Genomic DNA, 19,890 nt, shown 5'->3' on the forward strand with positions numbered 1-19,890 from the left:
CCTCTTTCTCCTTGTGGTAATGGCAGGTGAGGGTGTAAGGCAGAGTCTGCAGCGTGGCGTACGCATACCCAGTGAGAGCTGCCATTATAGTGACCAAGAGCACACTTTTGGACAGACAGATGACCAAAGCAGAGAGTGTGAAGCTCACCATACTGCTCAGGTAGACCCATCGTGAGCCAAAGTGGCGAACCAAACGACTCATGACCAGGGAGAAGAAGGTTGAGGTAGCACACTGCAGGAACAGGCCCAGACTGCCCATACGGATACCTGAAAGCCACAGTAATGAAGTTCACAGCTTTAAGGGTGACTGCCATTGTTAGAAAACTCTACTGTTGTTACTATTTTGCTGTCAGCACAGAAACTATCTGAGATTCTGTATTAACTCTAATCATTTCCCTCTATCGTCCAATCTTGAGACCAATACACCGCATGCTCAACCACAGCTAACCGTAAGTTAACTTTTAACTGTGATGCAGTGTGAACAGCTCTGTTTGTTCAAGCCCATAAACACACAGGCACAGATCCGGTCAGGAAGACATTCACAGAACTCTCTCCAGCAGCAAAACACTGTTTGGGGTGACTGACTTGAATGATCACAGACAGCATTAACCTTAGATAAATCCTCAACACACACGCTGGTTCATGTTTACTGAGGCAATGTGCCTTCTGGCCCATGTCTGGCCCAGTCAGCCAGTCAGACAACAACCAATTTGGATGAGGTCGAACCAAACTGACCAAGGTGGAATTTAAAGTTCAAACAACATCACAGGAACAGTCAGAAACAGTCAGTAAAAATTAGATTAATTTACACGGGATCAAAAGGTTTTCATTTCCCAAATTAACACATTAACAGTCAAGTTAGAGGAAGTTTTTAAATCTAATGATGTACCATGTCTTGTCCCTCATTACAAGACAATCTAAACCCCTAAAAGCAAGGTGCTAGATTCACAATACAATGTATGTAGCACTTAACTAACAATCAGTACCTCCAGAGGTAAAGACAGCATTCTGTGATGTGCAACCTCTGTTTAGTATGACATAAACCGAGTGTTTAGTTCTCCAATACAGTATGGTTCTAGCAGAATTTGCATTCTCGCTTTGAACTTAGCCTTTTATGATTATGGAAAATTAGATTTTCATTGCCAAATTGACAGAATGCAAGAGTTTTCAGTAATAATGAGATATTTCAGAAATGTGCTGTCAAATGTGGGATTTTGTTGGCTATAGGAAAATTGCTCCATTTTTAATAATGTTTCCTGTTTATCTTCATATTTACTTAACCCCTTGGTTAAGTTTTTGAGTTTAAGCACTAATCCACGGAAGCTGGACTGACTACATGTCTGGACTGTTATTTATTTCAGCCTGCTATCAGCCTGGTCTTTCAGCTTGCTCTCTGTGTGGGTCAGAAGTTCAGTAGCTGAGCAGACAATCACTTGTGTGAAAGGAGTACATGGATCACATTACTCCTGGAAAGCAAAGCTGCTGAGCCCACTTTACAAACACTACAGAAGCTAATGAGGACTGCAATTCAAGCCCACTGAGATATGGGACAGAGCCAGAATTTACTGAATCTGTGCACAGGAGATGGGAATATGGCTGTGTCTGGAAAACCAGCTCTATAGATAACAACTATGCATTGTAGTCTTTGAAGTACAAAAAGTCCATGCAGCTCTGAAACTAGAGACAAATTACCTACCTACACGCAGCAGAACATCTGCAGTCTGAATGATGTGATTTAATAACATCCGCTGTGTTTCAAATTAAACAAACACAACTCAGACAGACCTCAAAATTGTGTGCTTTGGCCATTTACCTGACTTGAATGAACATGTTCTTTGTGTGCTAATTCCTTGACATTAATTCTTTGTGAGTGTGACATTCCTTGCGGTCCAGCAAGCACAGAGAGCAGAGACAGAGGGAAAGTAAAAAGTAAACAAAGTAGGGAGGGAGAAAGAGGGAGGAGAAAAGAATGTGGATGGATGGATGGATGATGGATGGATGGATGAAAATGTCAAAGGAAAGAGGGAGAATGGTTAGAGAAAGAAAGGCTGAGCAAAAGGATTAGAAAATGAGAGGATGAAAGGACTGATAAAACGAGAGGGGGGGCTGAAAAGTACATAGTTAAGTAAAGAAAGATGAAAAGAAAGCCAAAAGAAGGGAGTGAAATAGGATGTAAGATAGGAGGTCTGGCTGAACAGTAAACAAGAGACTTAAAACACTTAACACGTGCATGGCCTGCTATGTTAATAAATCTGCAACTTCTCAACATGGGGCAAGATGGTCTTCCTCACATGTTTACTTCAGCTTCATTCTTCCCATCTACTGTTCTTTCTCAGACGCTGTCTAATAAAATACACCAAAGAAAGACATCCTCCTAGTATGCCTGGCCCTCTTACATCGCTAACACAACTGATTTGTTCAGGTTTATCAGCCTTTAGACTGTCTAACCTAAAAGGTTATATTTAGGTAGAATCAGACAGCCAAGCATTTGCATTGCTTTAGAATGTCTAGCAAGATTAGTGACAACTCTGTGATTTACAGAACAGGAAAGGATAAAGAGCATGTATTTGTATATTTGTTTACAATTTCCCAAGCACAATAGTAACACCTGAAATTTCTTGGATTGGCTTGACATTAGCTTAAGCATACTTACCCAAAGGATTTGTTACTTGTTCAGTGGCATTACTACACAAAATGTTCATCATCTCATTTGAAGTTTTGAACCAGAGTCTATGTTAAAGACTGGTCTTTGCTGTGGACTGTATGTCCTATAACTTGACAGGAGCCAATATGAGGGCAGCAGGGAGGCATGTAGGCATTCAGGAATATAGGCTCTGTCTCTGTCTTCCACCTGTGCCAGAGGAATGTGAGTGCATCCTGCCCAGCTGTGACAGTGCAGACAACACAGCCACAATGGACCTAAACCCAGCTATGTGGACAGGTGGTGAAGGTAAAGAAATGATCAAGATATGGCATCCTACTCAGTAATGAAGATTGCTTTTGGTGATTTCAACACCCTCTGAGTAGAGAATAATGAAAACGCACCATTGCATAATATCCAGTGTGTATACTACAACGAGCTACCTACACATTTAGAAAGAGATCATTCAAAGACAGGAAATAAGCTCACAAAACAAAATCTTCAATATATTGTACAAAGAGGAAAACTGACCTTCTTCATATCTCTGCCTGGACACACTTCCTGGTAATGCACTGGGCACGCCCTCGTAGAGGCCTTCCCCCACAAAGTCTGTGTAAAAAAGCATAAAAGACATGACAGCCATCCAGCTGCAGAGCTGAGCCACACACAGCTGCCTCATCACTCGTGGGACATGGCAGTAGCTCCTGTAGATGGCCGGGGTCATGGCCCAGCATGTTCTCAGAAAGCACAGCAGGGGACCAGATTTCAGCAGCCTCAGCTTGCACTTCAGCAGGTAGCAGCATGAGCGCGGCACACCGCACCGACCAGTCTCTATCGCACCAGCCCCAGACTCCAGTATAGATCCAGACCCGGCCAAGCCACTGCTGGCAAATGAGGGTTCCTCAGACACCTTCATGGTGATGAGCACGCTGGAGATAAAGATGAGGATGAGGAGAGAGAAGAGGCACTCAGCCTGGCCTCCTAGGTAAACAGAGAGTAGGCCTCGACTCCAATCCAGTGCAGGTAGCAAATAACCCACACATCCTCCCAAGCTGACCATGAAGGAGAACATGGCGAAGGCTTGGCCGCAGTCCTCCTCGTCCCGGTACAGGTCAGACAAAAGAGCCTCCAGCGGTGTGAAGCACACTTGTCCACAAAAGTCAAGGAGTCCCACCCCAAGGATAAGGAAGCCCACCTGTACCAAAAAGCATAACCATAACCATAACCACAGTAGAAAACAAAATCAATTGTCTTGTCTGCTCTGTATTCAATAAAACAACAATCACAAACAATAAACAGGTATGCTACCTGGAGGGTGCGCCCACCCCAGGCAAGACGGGCAGCCAGAACGTCAGCATGGGGAATGATTAAAAGTGCCAGAAGGACTCCTAAAGACAGGAGCCAGATGAAAGGCCGCCTTCTGCCATAACTGCTGTTGCAGTGGTCACTGGCTGAGCCAATCAAAGGGATGAACACGAGGCCGAGCACTGGGCCAATACCTGTGAAACCAAGGAAACACAGAGTAGTAAATGAAAATACTAAATAAAGCCGAGAATATTCAGAGGAGAAACACCAAAGACACAGAGGACATGGACAAAGTAATAAGTAATTAAGACAACATGATGTAGCAAATATGAATTCATAAATGTTGAAACAGTGTATTTTCTTTAAAAAACATGGTCACATATATCAATAAGTTATGAAACCCCACACATTACACTTATAGTCATATTTTACTATTGGATACTCCCTACACCAAATGCCCAGATGCTTCCTGTATAGGATATCTGCTAAGCTTTAGTGGCTTACAGTAGCTACTACAACTGGTTGAATGGGGTTCTTCATCTTGTCGTTGTCTGGTCCTCCTTGTTACTGGTCTCTGTGGCCTTCTGCCATCGTCACTGACTGCTGCTGATGATTCCTACAGATGGCCTGCTGCCTGAAGGTAACCCATAATCAGCTCATCCTCCACACGTGGCCAGGTCTGGCTAATTAAAACACACCATGGCACAATGGGTGTTTGCATACTGGCACACGCAATATCTGAAACGACCATATCTTGGGGCTACAGTTTTCATTACAGACAAGTACACTTTTGTTCTCATTCAATGTTATATGCCCTTTGTGTAAGGCTGCTTTGTGAATTCATGTCTGTCCCAACGCATATGCCCGTAAACATAAAATACCCCCGCCCAGCAATCGTTTACAGATAAGTGGTATAGCTAATGAATGAATGACTTATCAATACACTGCTCTATAGCAAAACTAGAAACTGAAATACTTAACCAAGCTCTATCTGTGCTCTTCCTACAGTTTGACAAGAAACTGAAACAGAGTAAGGGAGATATTTGTGTATTCAAAAACGCCCCATGAATAAGACAGATAGAAAAACCAGCTAGGTAAGCTGGGAAACAGACGAGCACAGACAGAGAGACAGACAGGATATCTGAGAAAGACAGACAGACAGTCATTCCCTCCACCACATTTCTTCCTGCTGCAGCTGTGGGGGCCCATCATTACAATCCTCACCATCTACAGCTGTAAGACTTACTGTCTCACACACACACAGAGTCTCCCCAGTCTGTGGCTGCTCACTTCTCCCAGCAATATACTATATCATTCTCACATGCACCAAAGCATGCTTTCCAGCTCTTATTGACAGACACACACACATAAATCAGTGTGCTGCCTAATGTAACCCACACATGATCCTACCCGATATAAAATGTGTCACATTCCACAATGTGTTTTGTTACTTAAATACAAACCTAAATATACTGAGTAATGGACACCTTGGTGCTAAAAAGCTCAGAGTACCTTCTCCATTAACAGGGAAGAAACTAGAGAAAGAAAGTAACAACTGGAAGATGAAGCAGCCAACAAATGGCTATTAGATAAAGTAGAAAGCAGCCATCTGAGAACCTGACACTACTGCTTGGGGAAATTAGCTTTAAGCCTCCCAAGACACAATATCTATCTTCATTCAAATAACACTCAGGCACTCTATTATAATACTGGGAGATGAGAATTAGGTTGAGTGCCATTTCTAGATTGGCTTACAGTGCAGGCTGTTTGGGAGGAACTCTACAATGAAATCATTTTTCTTCATATCACCAGCAGCTGTTAGAGAGATGGAAGAGTAGAAGTGTATATTGTTTAATCTTTATACTTGAATAGTCACTTCTGTCATCCACACGGAGCCTTTTGGTTTGTTGAAATTGTAGCTATCATCTGTATAGTCACAAGACAATGTCTCAAAGAGAAGCCTTTAGTGAAGACCATGTGAAAGCCATTTGGGCTGACAGGATCATGCAACTATTCACATCACTTACAAGTAAACTCAGTTACAGTGTGTAAATATATACCATATGGGTGATGCTAATTGTGTATATGTATACACATGCCACTAATTAGTTGAGGACCAAGATAACTAACTGGGAACCTGTCTGTCTTTATGTTTGCATTTTGAAGAGTTCATATAGTTTTGGTAAATTCTTACAGTCTATTGTTAGACAGAAAGGTTGAGGATAACTAAAGCCATAAATACACAACCAGAAGCAAAACTAAATTATATGTTAGCCAGACATAATGGTGCAGTCATCAGCCGCACATACTCTACAGTGCATTTGTATAGTGTATATCTGCTGTTGAACAAGACAGAACACTGCACTCTTAACTGAATTATGTGGTATGATGGTGCACTTAATTGTAAAAAAGATAATCATCCAGATGTTTGTTTTACATTGTCTGATAACTGTCTGATCTGAAATGAAGTCCAAGTGCAACTGCAAAAAGAGATATGAAGTGTCAGTGTGGGACATCATGGCGCTCCCCCCGGCAGTTCACTCTCCTGCTGCCTTTCAATTAGTGCCTGATTACCACCTCAACAAAACAACAGATGATTTGGCCACTGATTAGTCTAACTGCCTCAATTATGTCTTTATGACCTAAATGGGAAAGAAAATAGGAGCCGTGAGGCATAGTCTTGCCCCTGTGCACCACCTCACCACCACCACACAAACTTGGCTATCACTGGACAAGGTTGCATATTTTATGTATCAACCTAATTTACAAAAACAAACATTCCTTACAGCCTATTCCCATTTATAATACTTCTCATGAATTTAATAGCAACTAATGAAACAGTTTTCCATTTCTGTTATGGCTTCACTGTAGCCACAGCAAACAAAGTATTCAGAGTAAAATAAAATCTAATTTCTTTTCAGCCCCATGACAATACACAATGCAAAGTGAATATGTGGCACTCAAGGGCTGTAAAAATCTATCATTTGAAACACTCAGACAAGAAACAATCACTCATGTGGTCAGTAAACAAACCACAGTGGAGATAGTTGAATCCTAGCGGTCTATCCTTGAAAGTATGTGTGAGTGTGTGTTTATGTGAACAAGGCCACCTTTGCCTTTTCAAGTTTAATGAGTACCCTGTCAGAAAAGGACAGAGTGGGAGAAATGATGAGAGAGCATGCATATGTGTGAAAGAGAATGAGGTAGAAGCAAAACACACATACACTCTGAGGTGGCAAAGAGGCCTGGTAACCAGATCCACCTATTTCAGTCTTCACCAAGCCCTTACCTAGCACCATGGTCATGTAGCGCTCCTCCACTCCAGCCTCCAGCAGCAGTGGGGGCACGTATGTGATCCCAGCTGCCACACAGATCTCCAGGCCACAGGTCAGGGAGTTCAGCAGGACGAGACGCCACTGAGACCTCCATCCAGGCATATTTACAGGGGCTGGCTCGCCTTTCCTCCCCTCTGGGATGGCCACTACTGGGGGCAGGGGAAGGGGGAGGGACCTGGGCAGGGGCAAGGGGGGGAGCGTGGGGAGGCAGATGGTGCCCCAGTGGGATGAGAGGGCTGTCGGGAAGGGACAGCAGCAAAGACACGTGGATGTCTCAGATGACCTGGAAGATTCATCCTCTTCTCAGCATTCTGGATCTAAAGGGGAGAAGAGCAACAGAGAGCAGTGAGAAATGGAAAAGAAAGTTTTTGCAACTTAAGAAGAGCAAAATAAAAGAAACTCCTAAATATGACACACTCAGCCTCTGGACACCAGTATTCAGTGCATCATACAGCATATAATTAGCTGCTGTTTCAGACTCTTGGAATACATGAGTAAAGTCCAAGGCATGCCACATCAGACCGGTCATTCCCAGGTTACTATACCTGGATGTCCGTGGCATCAGCTTGCATGGGGAATGTCAGCGTGACAGCTTTCTCTACAGAGTTTAATCTGCGCAGATTCCAACATATTTTCCAGAAACATGGAAATGGCAGTGACAGTCACAAGGATATGATATTGATGTATTCTCACAGCTCCTCACCAACAGCTCCAGGACAGCAGGAACAACAACAGGCAGACAGAGGAGATGAGTCAGCTGGAGCGACGTGGCAAACACACCAAACCATTTGCCAAGAGAATTCTTTCTCCCTCTGCTGCTTTGCTTGCCTTTTTTAATGTCTCAAAACATGGCTGAGGCTTGAAAAATCAAACTTTAAAAAAGAAGTAAGTCTGAACTCTAAATTCTCATCTCTCTCCTTACTATCTTCCTTTCACCTCTCCATAAGATTTCTAGTATTAGTGAGAGGATCTAAAATCCAGCCTTCCCTTGGCTGACCCTGTCATTATCTGTATTATTAAAGCCCTGATTGCAGTTTTAGTCACATGTGCGAGTCCTCCTTCCATAATTTTTCACCAGATTACTGCCATTGTTGAGCTGAGTGCATGTGACACAGTCTTTAGCACCTGAAAAGACATCTCACTAGAGAGAGAGAGACTGTAAGGCAGCAGGTAGATTAAGTCACATTTGAGAAGAGTGTCATTACACAGCCTGTTTTATCATGCTAGCTTTAAAGGCAGAAAGCTGCGTTGTGCCAAATACAGAAAAAAATGACGATAATGTCATCAGCTATATCGTCAAGAAAATCAGAGGGTGAGCTGCATCCATCCACGTGAAACTAAGCTTTGTGTAAAATTGCACAAAACACCAAGGTGAACCATAACACCTGTCACCTTGTTATTTTCTGCACACTATCCTACACTGACAGACAAGCCAGCCACGCCTTGACGGATAACTTTTCCAGTGACGATACCTGACATTCTCCATTACATCCCTTACTGTAAGGATAGCATGTGTTCATTCTGTCCTATTCAACCTAAATCTGGTCATTTTTAGGGTGATTATAGTCTTGCCAGAGTGAATTTGACTGATTTTCATCAGAAGGAATTTGAAAAAGGAAAAGCAGAAGATGAGTCAGGGTTTATCTATGAGAATGCTCTGCAGCCTCTGCCTCAATGGTCAAATACCACTACTGCAAGTTTTATTCAGAAGGCAAAAAACAACCATATTAGACAAACTGATTGAAAGAGACAGTACAGGAGGCAGACTGATAAAACAACATGTCCTCAGTTAAAATATCAGATTGTCCCCAATAGGTGTGCACTCATTTACAGATCTCTCTGCTTCTTATCAAGCACAAAAAACACCCAAGCTGATCGTTATCGTCATCATCCACGACTGAGGTGTGTGTTCTTTTAAAGCAGAGGGAAAGAGCAAGAACAGTCAGAACAGCCGCAGACACATAAACAACAAGGTGCTATATTTGCATTTGGTGTGACATTTCTCTGCCAATGCTGCCCATCTGTTCTCTCCCAGCAAACAAAATGGATGTCATCATCTCCAACAAGACTTGGCTAATCACAGAAATGTGCTCAGCTCAGTGAGTGATCTAATCAGATTCATACTGTATTCCAAGGAAATGTTTGTACCTTTAAAGATTGAAAAAAAAAAAAAAAAGAATTCACGACATATACTGAACAAGATGAGGAGGACACAAAACAGATGACATACTGTTTTCTCAAGAGACTAGAGTGGCATGGAGTGGTTTGACACCACTTGCACAAATTACTGTCAATAGGCATCCCAGAGTCAGAATGTCTATATAAAACCTCATATGTCTTTCACATGATTATAATTCAAGATGTTAACTAAATGTCATCAATGATGCCATTACAGTTCCTACAGCATTCATTCCCAACTCAGTCATTACAAGCCTTTGATATACAGGCTCTTTTGAGAATCTGAAGGACAAAGCAACAGTGTTAGCAGGCTGGACCTGGCAGGGGCCTGGGTCACTGAGAGAGGGGACCATTTCACACCCGTCAGATCTCATTCCCACCCAGCTTGGGCACACTGAAAGACACCCATCAGGGGACCAGCCTTCGCCCCTACGGCCTGTCTGGCCACTACAACCCCCTACCCACATATTCGCTGTGTGTATATGTACATTCCCCCTCCCTCTCCCTCTCCTCTGCATTTCTTCCTTATCCTTCCTCAACCCCTGAGGTCAGCTTTGTCTCTGACCTGCATTCTAAGAGGACTCTTTTGACATATCTGCCCACAACTGGTTATGCCTTTATGGCTCTGAATTTCAGTGTGAATGCTTTCTATTGCAGCCCCAGCTGACTCTCTGTCTGACTTTCTCACTGGAAACAGAGGAGCCCCGGTGGCAAGAATAGAGAAATCTGATTTGTCTACCCGAGCAGCCGTGGCTTGTCTGGACATCTGTCCAAATGCAAGTCAGATTCCAGGGTTTTGTAAATTGAATGGTTGCTTGACCCAAGTGGTGGTGGCAATGTCAGAGTTAGGACGGAGCAAGAGTAGAGGATGGAAAGATTGGGAGATGGTGGTAGGGATCAAGGGAAACAGTGAAAGTAAAGCAGAGCAACATTCATTGGTCCATTTATCCACCTAAAGTCATATATTAAAAAAAGAATCCATTTGCTTTTTTTAAATATGGTACTCTTCAGCCAGCACCATGTTTGTGGCACTGCCCCAGAACAGAACAGAGCTCTCAAGCTAGCGATTTAAGGAAAGAGGGTAGAAACACACACACATGCAGCCCACGCAGTCATTCCACCGCTTGCTTAATGACACCTCTGACTCTACAATGTATTCCAGTCATGCCCTTCATCGTCTTCCCATAGCCTTGGAGACACAAACGCACGCACACACTGTTAGACAAACAACTCTCCTTGTCACCTTATGTGTTTAAACACAACAATCTGAGCCAGGCTGGTGAGGGGGGGTGGCAGGGGGTCTGCTTTTGTCAGCTCTCCCACTGCTCCATTACCAAGCCCTATTCAGCTGCACCCCCCCACCAGAAAAATCGGTCCTAATGACGGAGCGGTTTTCTTACAATACAAACCAGGCTTTGTATACATTGTGCCAGGGAGTAATGTGATATAGTGAGGTATCAAGTCCATTTCCAAGTCTTTTAGGGTTCATATAGATGGTAGGATATAGAAAGTGTGTGTGTGTGTGTGTGTGTGTGTGTGTGTGTGTGTGTGTGTGTGTGTGTGTGTGTGTGTGTATTTGGGGCTGGGTGGGCTGGGGCGTGGGGTCTCCCAGCAGACAGCAGGGTTTGGAAGAGAAGAAGGAAAGGAATTGCTTTGAGATGACATCAGTGCCACAAGCACAGTGGAGGCTGTTGCTGCAGAAACCTCAGCAGGAGGGTCTGGTTGTGTGTCTGGCTCTAGCTGAATGGCTGCAGCACTGTGGCTTTCCTCCTTTTGAGTTCCTTCACATTAATGGACCTGACCGTCTGCATGGAGTGACAGCAGGACCGGCCTTTATGCTGACTGCTTCCCTGGCTTACTTCCTGCAAACCCCTCTCTATGGCTCTCCTTCTCTGTCCTCTGAATTACACAAACAAGTTGAGATGGAGCAACCTTTAATGAACAGTGCACTGCTTACCATGCTGCTATAATATCACTACCTCAGCATTTCTCAACAGTGCCAACTTGGCATTGTCATGGAAGTCCTGTGAAAAGGGGCATCACTGAGTGGTGTCACACTCAAGGGGCCGCAGGCAGATTCTTTCTAGACATGGTAAATGCCAGGGTTTCTACCAGATGTCAGAACGGAGGAACAACAAAACTCAACTCAAACTGTCAAACCTGGATGTCTGAGATTAATATACAGACACATATCTTCTCTTTTGCCACTTATTTTATTTATCAGTTACAATTTAACTGGCAATTGAATTGCTTTGATGTTAGCTGTTAGCTTTGAATGAACTGCTTTCAACTGACACTGTTAACTAACATTACAGCTGCTTTCACCCCTTAACTCTTAGTTTGTCAACCTATTGAAGTTACTATCAGCAGTAACTTGAAGTTAACATTTCAAACGTTTTAAGCAATTACACTCACACATGTCAGAAAGATGAATGTTCACAGAAAGTGAAGCAAATGTTCCCCTGGCATACATCATGCTAATTTGACCACTGATTTGACCACTGCATATTCTTCCTAAACAGGCACAGAACTACTGTATGCACTGACTGTATGTTGGTGAGTGAGTCTGTTCATCTTCATCTCAGCCTTTGACCAAACGTTTTGCTCTCATCTCTGTACATTTATGATGCAGACTGATAAAAAAGGGAGATGCACAAATTTAGTGACATTAAAATTATCTTTGCGCTCTGTCGGAACACACAGTTACAGTTGAAATGACACATCAACTCCTTTCAGTGTTCACGCGTTAACTGCTTCTTCAACACTTTCAGTGCTTTAGCCCCCATTCAGCATTCGCATGCAAACAATTATTATTTTAAAGACATTTAACTTGCTTGCAGAATATGCACCTGCAATTTTCAGTTTAAGTAGTACACTTCATTAGATTTTTTGGAACATGTAGCCTAAAATATAATGTATAGACATATTAAATACATATTACTGTTCTTATCACCTGTTTCAGTCCCTCTTTCCCATCTTCCTGTCTCCATTTCTCCTGTTCATCTGTACCAGGTGTTCCAAATCATTATATGGCCTGACATCCATGAGCAAACCATCAGACCTCTGGCACCATTTTTCCAAACACACTGTTTCCTTATGTTACTGACAACTAGATAATGACATGGACCTTCTTTAACCTACTTCAATAAAAAAGTTTAGTGTTTGGATTTGTGTTCTCCCTCTGCTCACTTGAAAGGCAGCCCTGACCATGCTGACCCTACCCCCCAGCCTGTAATTTTAAGCCCACATCCGTCACTGTGACCCCTGACCCTGCCTTTCACCGCAAATCATGTGACCAACCTAAAATTTCAAAGACAGCGGCAGCAGAGGGACGACTGCTGCTAATATTCTCCTCCTGTACTGTGCTGCCTAGTTAAATAAAACGTAAACCTGTTGTCTATTATTTTAAAGTAGTGCTTCTGCGAGTGGATAGGGACATACATCTTATGTTGAAGCGGGAAAGGCGACCTTGTCTTATTTCTGGAGGGTCTAATGACTTTGCTGTGCCAAAACGTGAAGTGCTCTTTTTATCCCCGCACCTAATTAGGACAATGACTCAGAATAAGTCCCTTAAGTTTAAAAGACCAAAGAGATGACAAGAAACAAATAGTTCACGCTTGTAAGAAAGCAATGATATCAATGTCTTCAAAATTTATTTTAGTAAGAAGATGTAAGTTCTGGCTCTAATGGGGGAAATCTATTATCAAAGCATTCACAGTCATTAATTCATTTGTTCACAGAACAGGAATACCCCAACACTGTTTTAAACACCATCTCTCCAGCAGTGGACTCCAGATCCCAACCTTAGAGAAGTGAGTGGGGGAAAGTATTAGTGCTTATCTGCAAGGGATAACTAAGAAGCCACACAGATAGACCAACACACACAAAACACACCAACACATTTGCACTTATCAGATAAATATAAGACAAATGCAAGCTTGGGTTGGGTTGCCCTGGTATGGGATTAGGGTGTGAAGATGTGTGTGTGTGTGTCAGAAGGTGAACTGAGGGAAGCCTGCACCTCTGTCCACATGAGAGAATGGAGCTTGCTACAGCTCAGGGAGGTGACCGTTATCATACTGACCCATGCAAATAGCACAACAATGGAGTGCAGCAGAGTTCAGCCGTGTAGCCTCTTGTGAGTCAATGTGGCTGATAACGTGCCTCCCCAGACTATGGCTTTCCAGTCCCTGAAAACCTATTGTGCCAAGGTGAAAGGACTAATAAGAGGGAATGCAAATGCTAATGAGTTTTCATTCAACCATGATCAGGTGTGTTTACATTTAGTTAATAGAGCAGTCAAAATTTTAATTGGGTTTAATCAGCAACCAGTTAACTGCTGTGATCAACATCATGCCGTAACATGCAAGCAGAACATTTAATTTATAAGATGCAGGAAAAATGTAATGATTAATTTCTCTCACATGCACAGCTGTCTCACATTATTTTAACACTTCCAAATCTTGTTCCTTTTTCTAAACAGACTAACTCATGACACATTAGAAACTGTTGCTCAGTCACTGTCAGTAGTTGTTCATGAACAGCATAACCTTATTCAAAACATTAAATTTGAATTTGAAGTCAAATCATTGAACAGTAGCCATGTAATAACACTCCATGTTGCATACATTAGGGTGTTAAATCAGCCTACAAGCTAATTTTTCAGTCAAGATGAGGCAAGTTTACATCCCTTTTATGCACATACAACATATTCTAATAAAAGAATATGCTTGTAAAAATGATAAAAATTTATATCAGAACTTCTTAGTCAAAATCATAGCTCAGACATTTTCTAAAAAGCATACAGCTGACCTTTTACTATTATTAACACACACCATTCAGAGGTACAATTTTATTTCATACACTATAATGGACTCTGAATGACAGCATCTAGAAATCCCCAAATGTCTATACATGACAAAAAGAGTGTCTTTGCTATTACAAAGAAATACATTTAATCCTATTTTATCCTGTACATGAACTATTTGTACCTCTGGCCTTTCAGACATCGAAGTAAGAGAACGTGTCATAATAGCAAAATAACATAATGAGCTACGAAGCAGCAGAGTTATTTGTCAAAGTGCTACTCACCAGCCAAAGAAGCGAAGCTCAAAAGTCCACCTACAGCCGTGCATTGCTGAAAATTGAGCATCTAATCTATTTTAAAGGCTGCTCACTCTCTTTATCCAATCAACACCCTCCACACTAGCAGAGCATATCTGTACCGACTCTTTTGACCACCTGCTTAAACTCTATGCTCAAGAGTCTGACTCTTTTTTTATCCTGCTTCTTTCTGTGTCCCCTGTTCCCTCCTCTCTTATTTTGCCCACCTCCTTTGCATCCCTCCCATTATTCTCCCTCCCTCCTCTGTGCCTCAGCCTGTAAGGTGGGAATTGGGGAAAATCCCAAAGCACTTGAGGAATCCTGTCGCTTTCTGTCTGTCTGTATCTGCCTCAGTCTCGAAAAGGACTTGTTTCTGTTTTCCCCACAAGATTTTGTTTTTGGCAAAATTCAGACCAAAGCTAGAACCCTGACCTGATACATTAAGTTAACATAGACACACACTCACCTGTGTTGCATTGTAGGAGCACAATGGGCAGTTGGGAAACAAAGAATGAATTGATATCATCTAACAACCCTACACGGAGGCCACTCCCCCTCCCCTTCTGTCTCACTATCTATAACCACTCCCTAAAAGTTCTGTATTATACCCCCTGACCCAGTATCATGTTCAGCTGCCTATCAGGGCAGGGGTAGCTCTCCCACCCTCTCTCATTACCTCCCCTCTTCTAGCCCAGTCTTAGTTAAGCTCACACTCCTGCATGACCACTTGTCCGTAGACTGCTTTAACCCTTTTCCTGGTTCATCAGCTCAAACAGCAATAAGCCTATTTGAGCAGACACGTACATGCACACACGCACAGACACACAGCCACAACTGCTCTCTCACATACACACACACACTCACTATCACTCTACCCTCGGCTGGCTGCCATGTCTGTACCCCACGCCTGCAGGCCAAGACCAACCCTCTAAAGAAAAGCTTTTAATTTGATAACAGTGAGAGGAAGAAAGAAAGTGGAGCAGAGGGATATCTTAAATGGGGAGGGTGATTACTGGTGGGTGGGAGGGAGTGATGGGAGTGTTGAGCAATGTCATTAGACTACCACTGGCTTTAAGGAATCTCCATCTCTGGAGCCCAGAGGCCAATCAATATGAAGATAGAGTGCAGAGAATGGCTGCTGCTGGCAGCACTTCCCCTCTGCAACAGGAGCGGCTTGCCTGGAATTAAGAGAATTCTGAAAATCCCATTTTAGGGGAAAGGCCGGGCCTCACTAACTTGGATGTCTGTGTCCAGACTTACCAAAAATACCCCACCCCAGGAATCTCTTGTTCCGGTAAATTTGGAACAATTAAAAAGGTACACACACAACAAACAATGTCCTTCCTTTAAAATAGCTGGCAAATGTATTTCATTATTGTGCAATTACCCACCCTAAGTACAAATATGCATTTCTCTAACACACACCCTCATAGTAGTCTAATAATTAACTTGGAATGGAAAACTCTAAAAAGCTTTTCTTTGTGTGTCAGTCCAGAAGAACTATACATATTTTTTTAAAAAAGAGGTATATACTGAAAATACACTCCAAAACCTCACACATACCAGACACTTACTTCTCCCAACAACTGACAGCTCCTTCTACTAATGGTTCCATCACTACATAAACTGATATAAAAAAAGTTTACATATCTGCAACCCCTTGCCATGCTGCAATGATGTTTCTATTGTTAACATGCCATGTGTGTGCTTGGCTACAGATTTGGCTAAAGATGTATGAGCACCCTGGGCAGGCCAAGAAGGCTTTAATTCCATGGTAGCCTTTTCCACAAACCCAGCATCTATAGCGCCAGCCAAACCCAACATGCCCATAATAAGCTACAACACACTGCTCCCTGCTTTGATAAACCGAGGAAACCAAAACAGTGTGTCAGAAATAGAGCTCATGGGCCACTACTCTTGGCGTAGCAGCAGGGATCCAATAAAGCCTAAATGTCACCCACATTATACATAGCACTAAGGATGGGATGGGAAGTTTCAATCACTCATTGTGTGCTTCCACAGGCAAATTAACCTTTAAGTAAATACGTGACGCTGATGCTTAAACACAGAGCTTCCATACATACCTAATTGTTTTTAACATGTAGCACCTTCAGGATTAGCACTACTTCAACAACCATCTAAGAGCACCAGACAGTTAACATTCTCCAGGCGTTATCTATCCTGGGACATAACATAGCTGGTCCAAGACACTTTTATACAGTCCCCTCAGGCTTAGTGTTTTACTTACACAGGGCCATCTGTTGCACACGGCCACAGAACTGTCACAGCTGCCACAGTATCATAAATAACGAAAATTCAATTATGAAATGTTCGATCTATAAAGCTGTGCCGAGAGGCACACATGATGTTACATCCTCTTTAGGATCAGTCATACTTTGCACATGTCTGCTTTACACATGTTTGTTGCACCCAAAAAAGAGAAAAGAACTTGACAAAGCAACAAGTTAACTCAAGTTTGTAGGGTTTTCCTTGGTAGAGAATTCCATGTTATACATTTTAAAATCCTTGATAAAAAAATATATGTGTTGGTGATGTGATGCTTCCCCCAAAAATGTAGTTAAGTGTGCTCAGAGTGTACCACGGTCTAATATTATGACTTGCTTTTCTTATACTGAATTTAAAAACAACAGAGGTGCCAAAACTCCTGCTGTCAAGTAATAGCTGATGTGACATAATTCTACCTCTAATGTGTAATTTTATCAAATTGTCCTAACAACTATGAATGCAACATTATATTGACTATGTGAATATCCTTTTCCCAGAACAGATGTCATTTTCCTCTTTTACTGCTCTTAATGTAACTTGTCGACCACAGGGAATTTTTCCACAGAGAACTCAGATGAAGAACCACCAGATCTGAACTAAATAAAAACCATCAGGCAAATAACTGGTAACCATTCATCAAGAAAAGCTGTTTTTCTTGTTTCCAAGTGAGTTTTACATGATCATTGTACATATTAATAAGAAAAGCCTGCATAAAGAATCACAGAGGTACTTATCTTGCCTTGCTTCCATCTAGAGCCATTTGTAAGACACATCAAGAACAGGAGCTGAAAGAGTGCTGCTTTCAAGTTTCCTGAAAAAATGAGAGCGTTACTTGCTGGTAGGACCTCTTCCTGAAAAGGAGCCTCACTGCAGGACAAAAGTTCGGCTAGTGAGAAACAAGCCGCCAGGAACATGGGCATATTGTAGAACAAGCAGAAAAATTGTAAGGTGCCAGACAGAGATGCCGTTGAACATCCACTGGGGAACACAATCTATTACTAACGTATTATGCAACTTATAAGATGAATAATACTGAATGAAATATTGCAATGTTCTATTTGATAGAAATATTCAAGACATAGTTTCACTGGATCAGGTTTTACTTTTTCTAGCTCAATTTGATGACTCACTAAATTATTCAATCAACGATTAAGCTGATTTTAGAGAAACTAGAACACCTTTTGATCAATTCAACATGACACTTATTCAATACTCCCCAATTAACCCAGTCCTGTCTTACAATTGACAATTGATGAACTGAAGAATAAAGATGCAATGATGGGCTTAATCATTGGGCCTTATTACACACAGCAATACATTGTTTAGCTCTACTTGGAAGAGGACATCAGTGAAGGTGACAAGCTTTGTTCATACTTAAGTATGGAAGCAGAAAACTAAGTTTACCTGTGGACACGTCTATACATACTACAGTGAAAAACTCATGACAGAAAATAGTGTATGTCCACTGATCAAGGACCAAGGAGAACAATACATACAAGAATCCATTATGTTGCTCTAGCACATCTAATGCATACAGTCGAGAACACAGTCCAAGCAAGCAAACTTAAAAATACTTGGAAAAATTGTAGTACAGAGTCTGTGGGTGACTTGTAGAAAGTTGAGGGCTGAGACACATTACGAAGAGGAAATAAGGCTGAGGAGGTCTTTCCAGCTGTTTTTCAAGAAACAAGAAACACCAAGGTCATGAACCTTCCAGCTGCATGGATACAGTTAATACAGCAGTGCATACAAGACTGACAGACAGGGGGACAGATGGACATCAACAGGTCCATCTCCCTGTTCCAGCTGTTGTCAGAGCAGGAGTGGCCTCAAGGCACAATGATTAACGCTTCAGTCAAATACTACACAAACCAGATGGTAAAGATGGAAGAGAAGGGCAAAGTCCTCTCTCTCCCTTTCTAACTGGTAGCATACATAGGAAGGCATGAAACCACACACACACACACACACACACACACACACACACACACACACACACACACACACACAAGGACTCCCCATATAAGCTCAATCTTGTGTGCACACACAACGTTTAAATCATTTTTAATAAACATCCTGCCCACAGTCATGAAGCACTCTACAGAGGAATTGTAATAATATATAATGTAGCCTTTCCTTCAAAAACAGCAGTTTAAAAACACAATTACACAATAGGAAGGGTTTTACAACATTACTATCTTTGTGTGCCCAACCCATAAATGCAGACTAAAAGGCGGAAGGCTACTCTGGGCCTTCTGGGAAAATGAGAAATGTCAATCATCAGCTCTACAAAACGAAAAGCCTGACAACAAAAGAAACATGTAATCAAGACAAATCCTTCCTTCATTTTAATCATGTCCTCTGAACTTTGGACAGAACACTCCATATCAACCTTCCCAAACAAGTTCACAAACAGTTTACCATCATCCAGGGTGGAGCAGCATTTCCATTACTTGTTGTTTTGTGTATGCACTTTCCTGTACATATGTATGCACAAGCAGGCATCTTTTCATACATATGCAAGCTGTAAGGACTGTCATGGGACTGATCCATCGTGGCAAACCCCCTGAGCCTGTTGTACAAAACATTTCTGACAAAACACTGGTCTGGCAGAAACAAGCATCAAAGTGCTCAGACACATATTGACTCAAATCATAAGCTTGATCCTTTCACAGAGCATCGAGCATCTCACATATCAAAGGTCCCCCTCAAACACTCAATAGCATCCCTTTCAGCTTGCTACATGAAAGAGAACACTGCGGTGTCTTATAATATGCTGTTTTCCCATTCACAGAGGCATACTTCAAAGAGGGCTAAATCAAGTTGGAAACCTTTCGCCGTCCCCTTGGGTTGGTGTTTCCTGGTATTTTCAGTAAAAAATTATCAGGAGGTGGCAGGGTCATTCATAATTTGGCACACTAAACGCCTTACCAGATTTGCTCTTTCTAGATCTGCCACTTTACACACTCTCTGGGGTTTCTCTGACTTACAGAGAGAGTCAAAGAGAGAGTGTGAATATGTATTGCGAACATCTGGTCAAGT

General features: G+C 42.2%; 1 protein-coding gene across 2 annotated transcripts in view; it reads right to left on the minus strand.

Moving 5' to 3' along the window:
* The window catches only part of LOC108901858 (solute carrier family 45 member 3), a 29,191-nt gene that overhangs the window by 3,541 nt on the left and 5,760 nt on the right, over positions 1 to 19,890 (minus strand). The window contains exons 1-5 of one of the 2 annotated variants that reach the window (XM_018703511.2): positions 7,827 to 18,067; positions 7,236 to 7,598; positions 3,950 to 4,140; positions 3,173 to 3,836; positions 2 to 267 (exon numbers count right to left, since the gene is read on the minus strand). In XM_018703511.2, coding sequence (XP_018559027.1) covers positions 2 to 267; positions 3,173 to 3,836; positions 3,950 to 4,140; positions 7,236 to 7,383 — 1,269 coding nt within the window. In that variant the 5' untranslated portion in view covers positions 7,384 to 7,598; positions 7,827 to 18,067. Of the gene's footprint in view, position 1; positions 268 to 3,172; positions 3,837 to 3,949; positions 4,141 to 7,235; positions 7,599 to 7,826; positions 18,068 to 19,890 lie in introns of those variants that run through there. The other variant, XM_018703510.1, reaches the window with a different exon arrangement.

This window comes from Lates calcarifer, linkage group LG10, assembly GCF_001640805.2.
Source record: "Lates calcarifer isolate ASB-BC8 linkage group LG10, TLL_Latcal_v3, whole genome shotgun sequence".
NCBI classification, from domain to species: domain Eukaryota; kingdom Metazoa; phylum Chordata; class Actinopteri; family Centropomidae; genus Lates; species Lates calcarifer.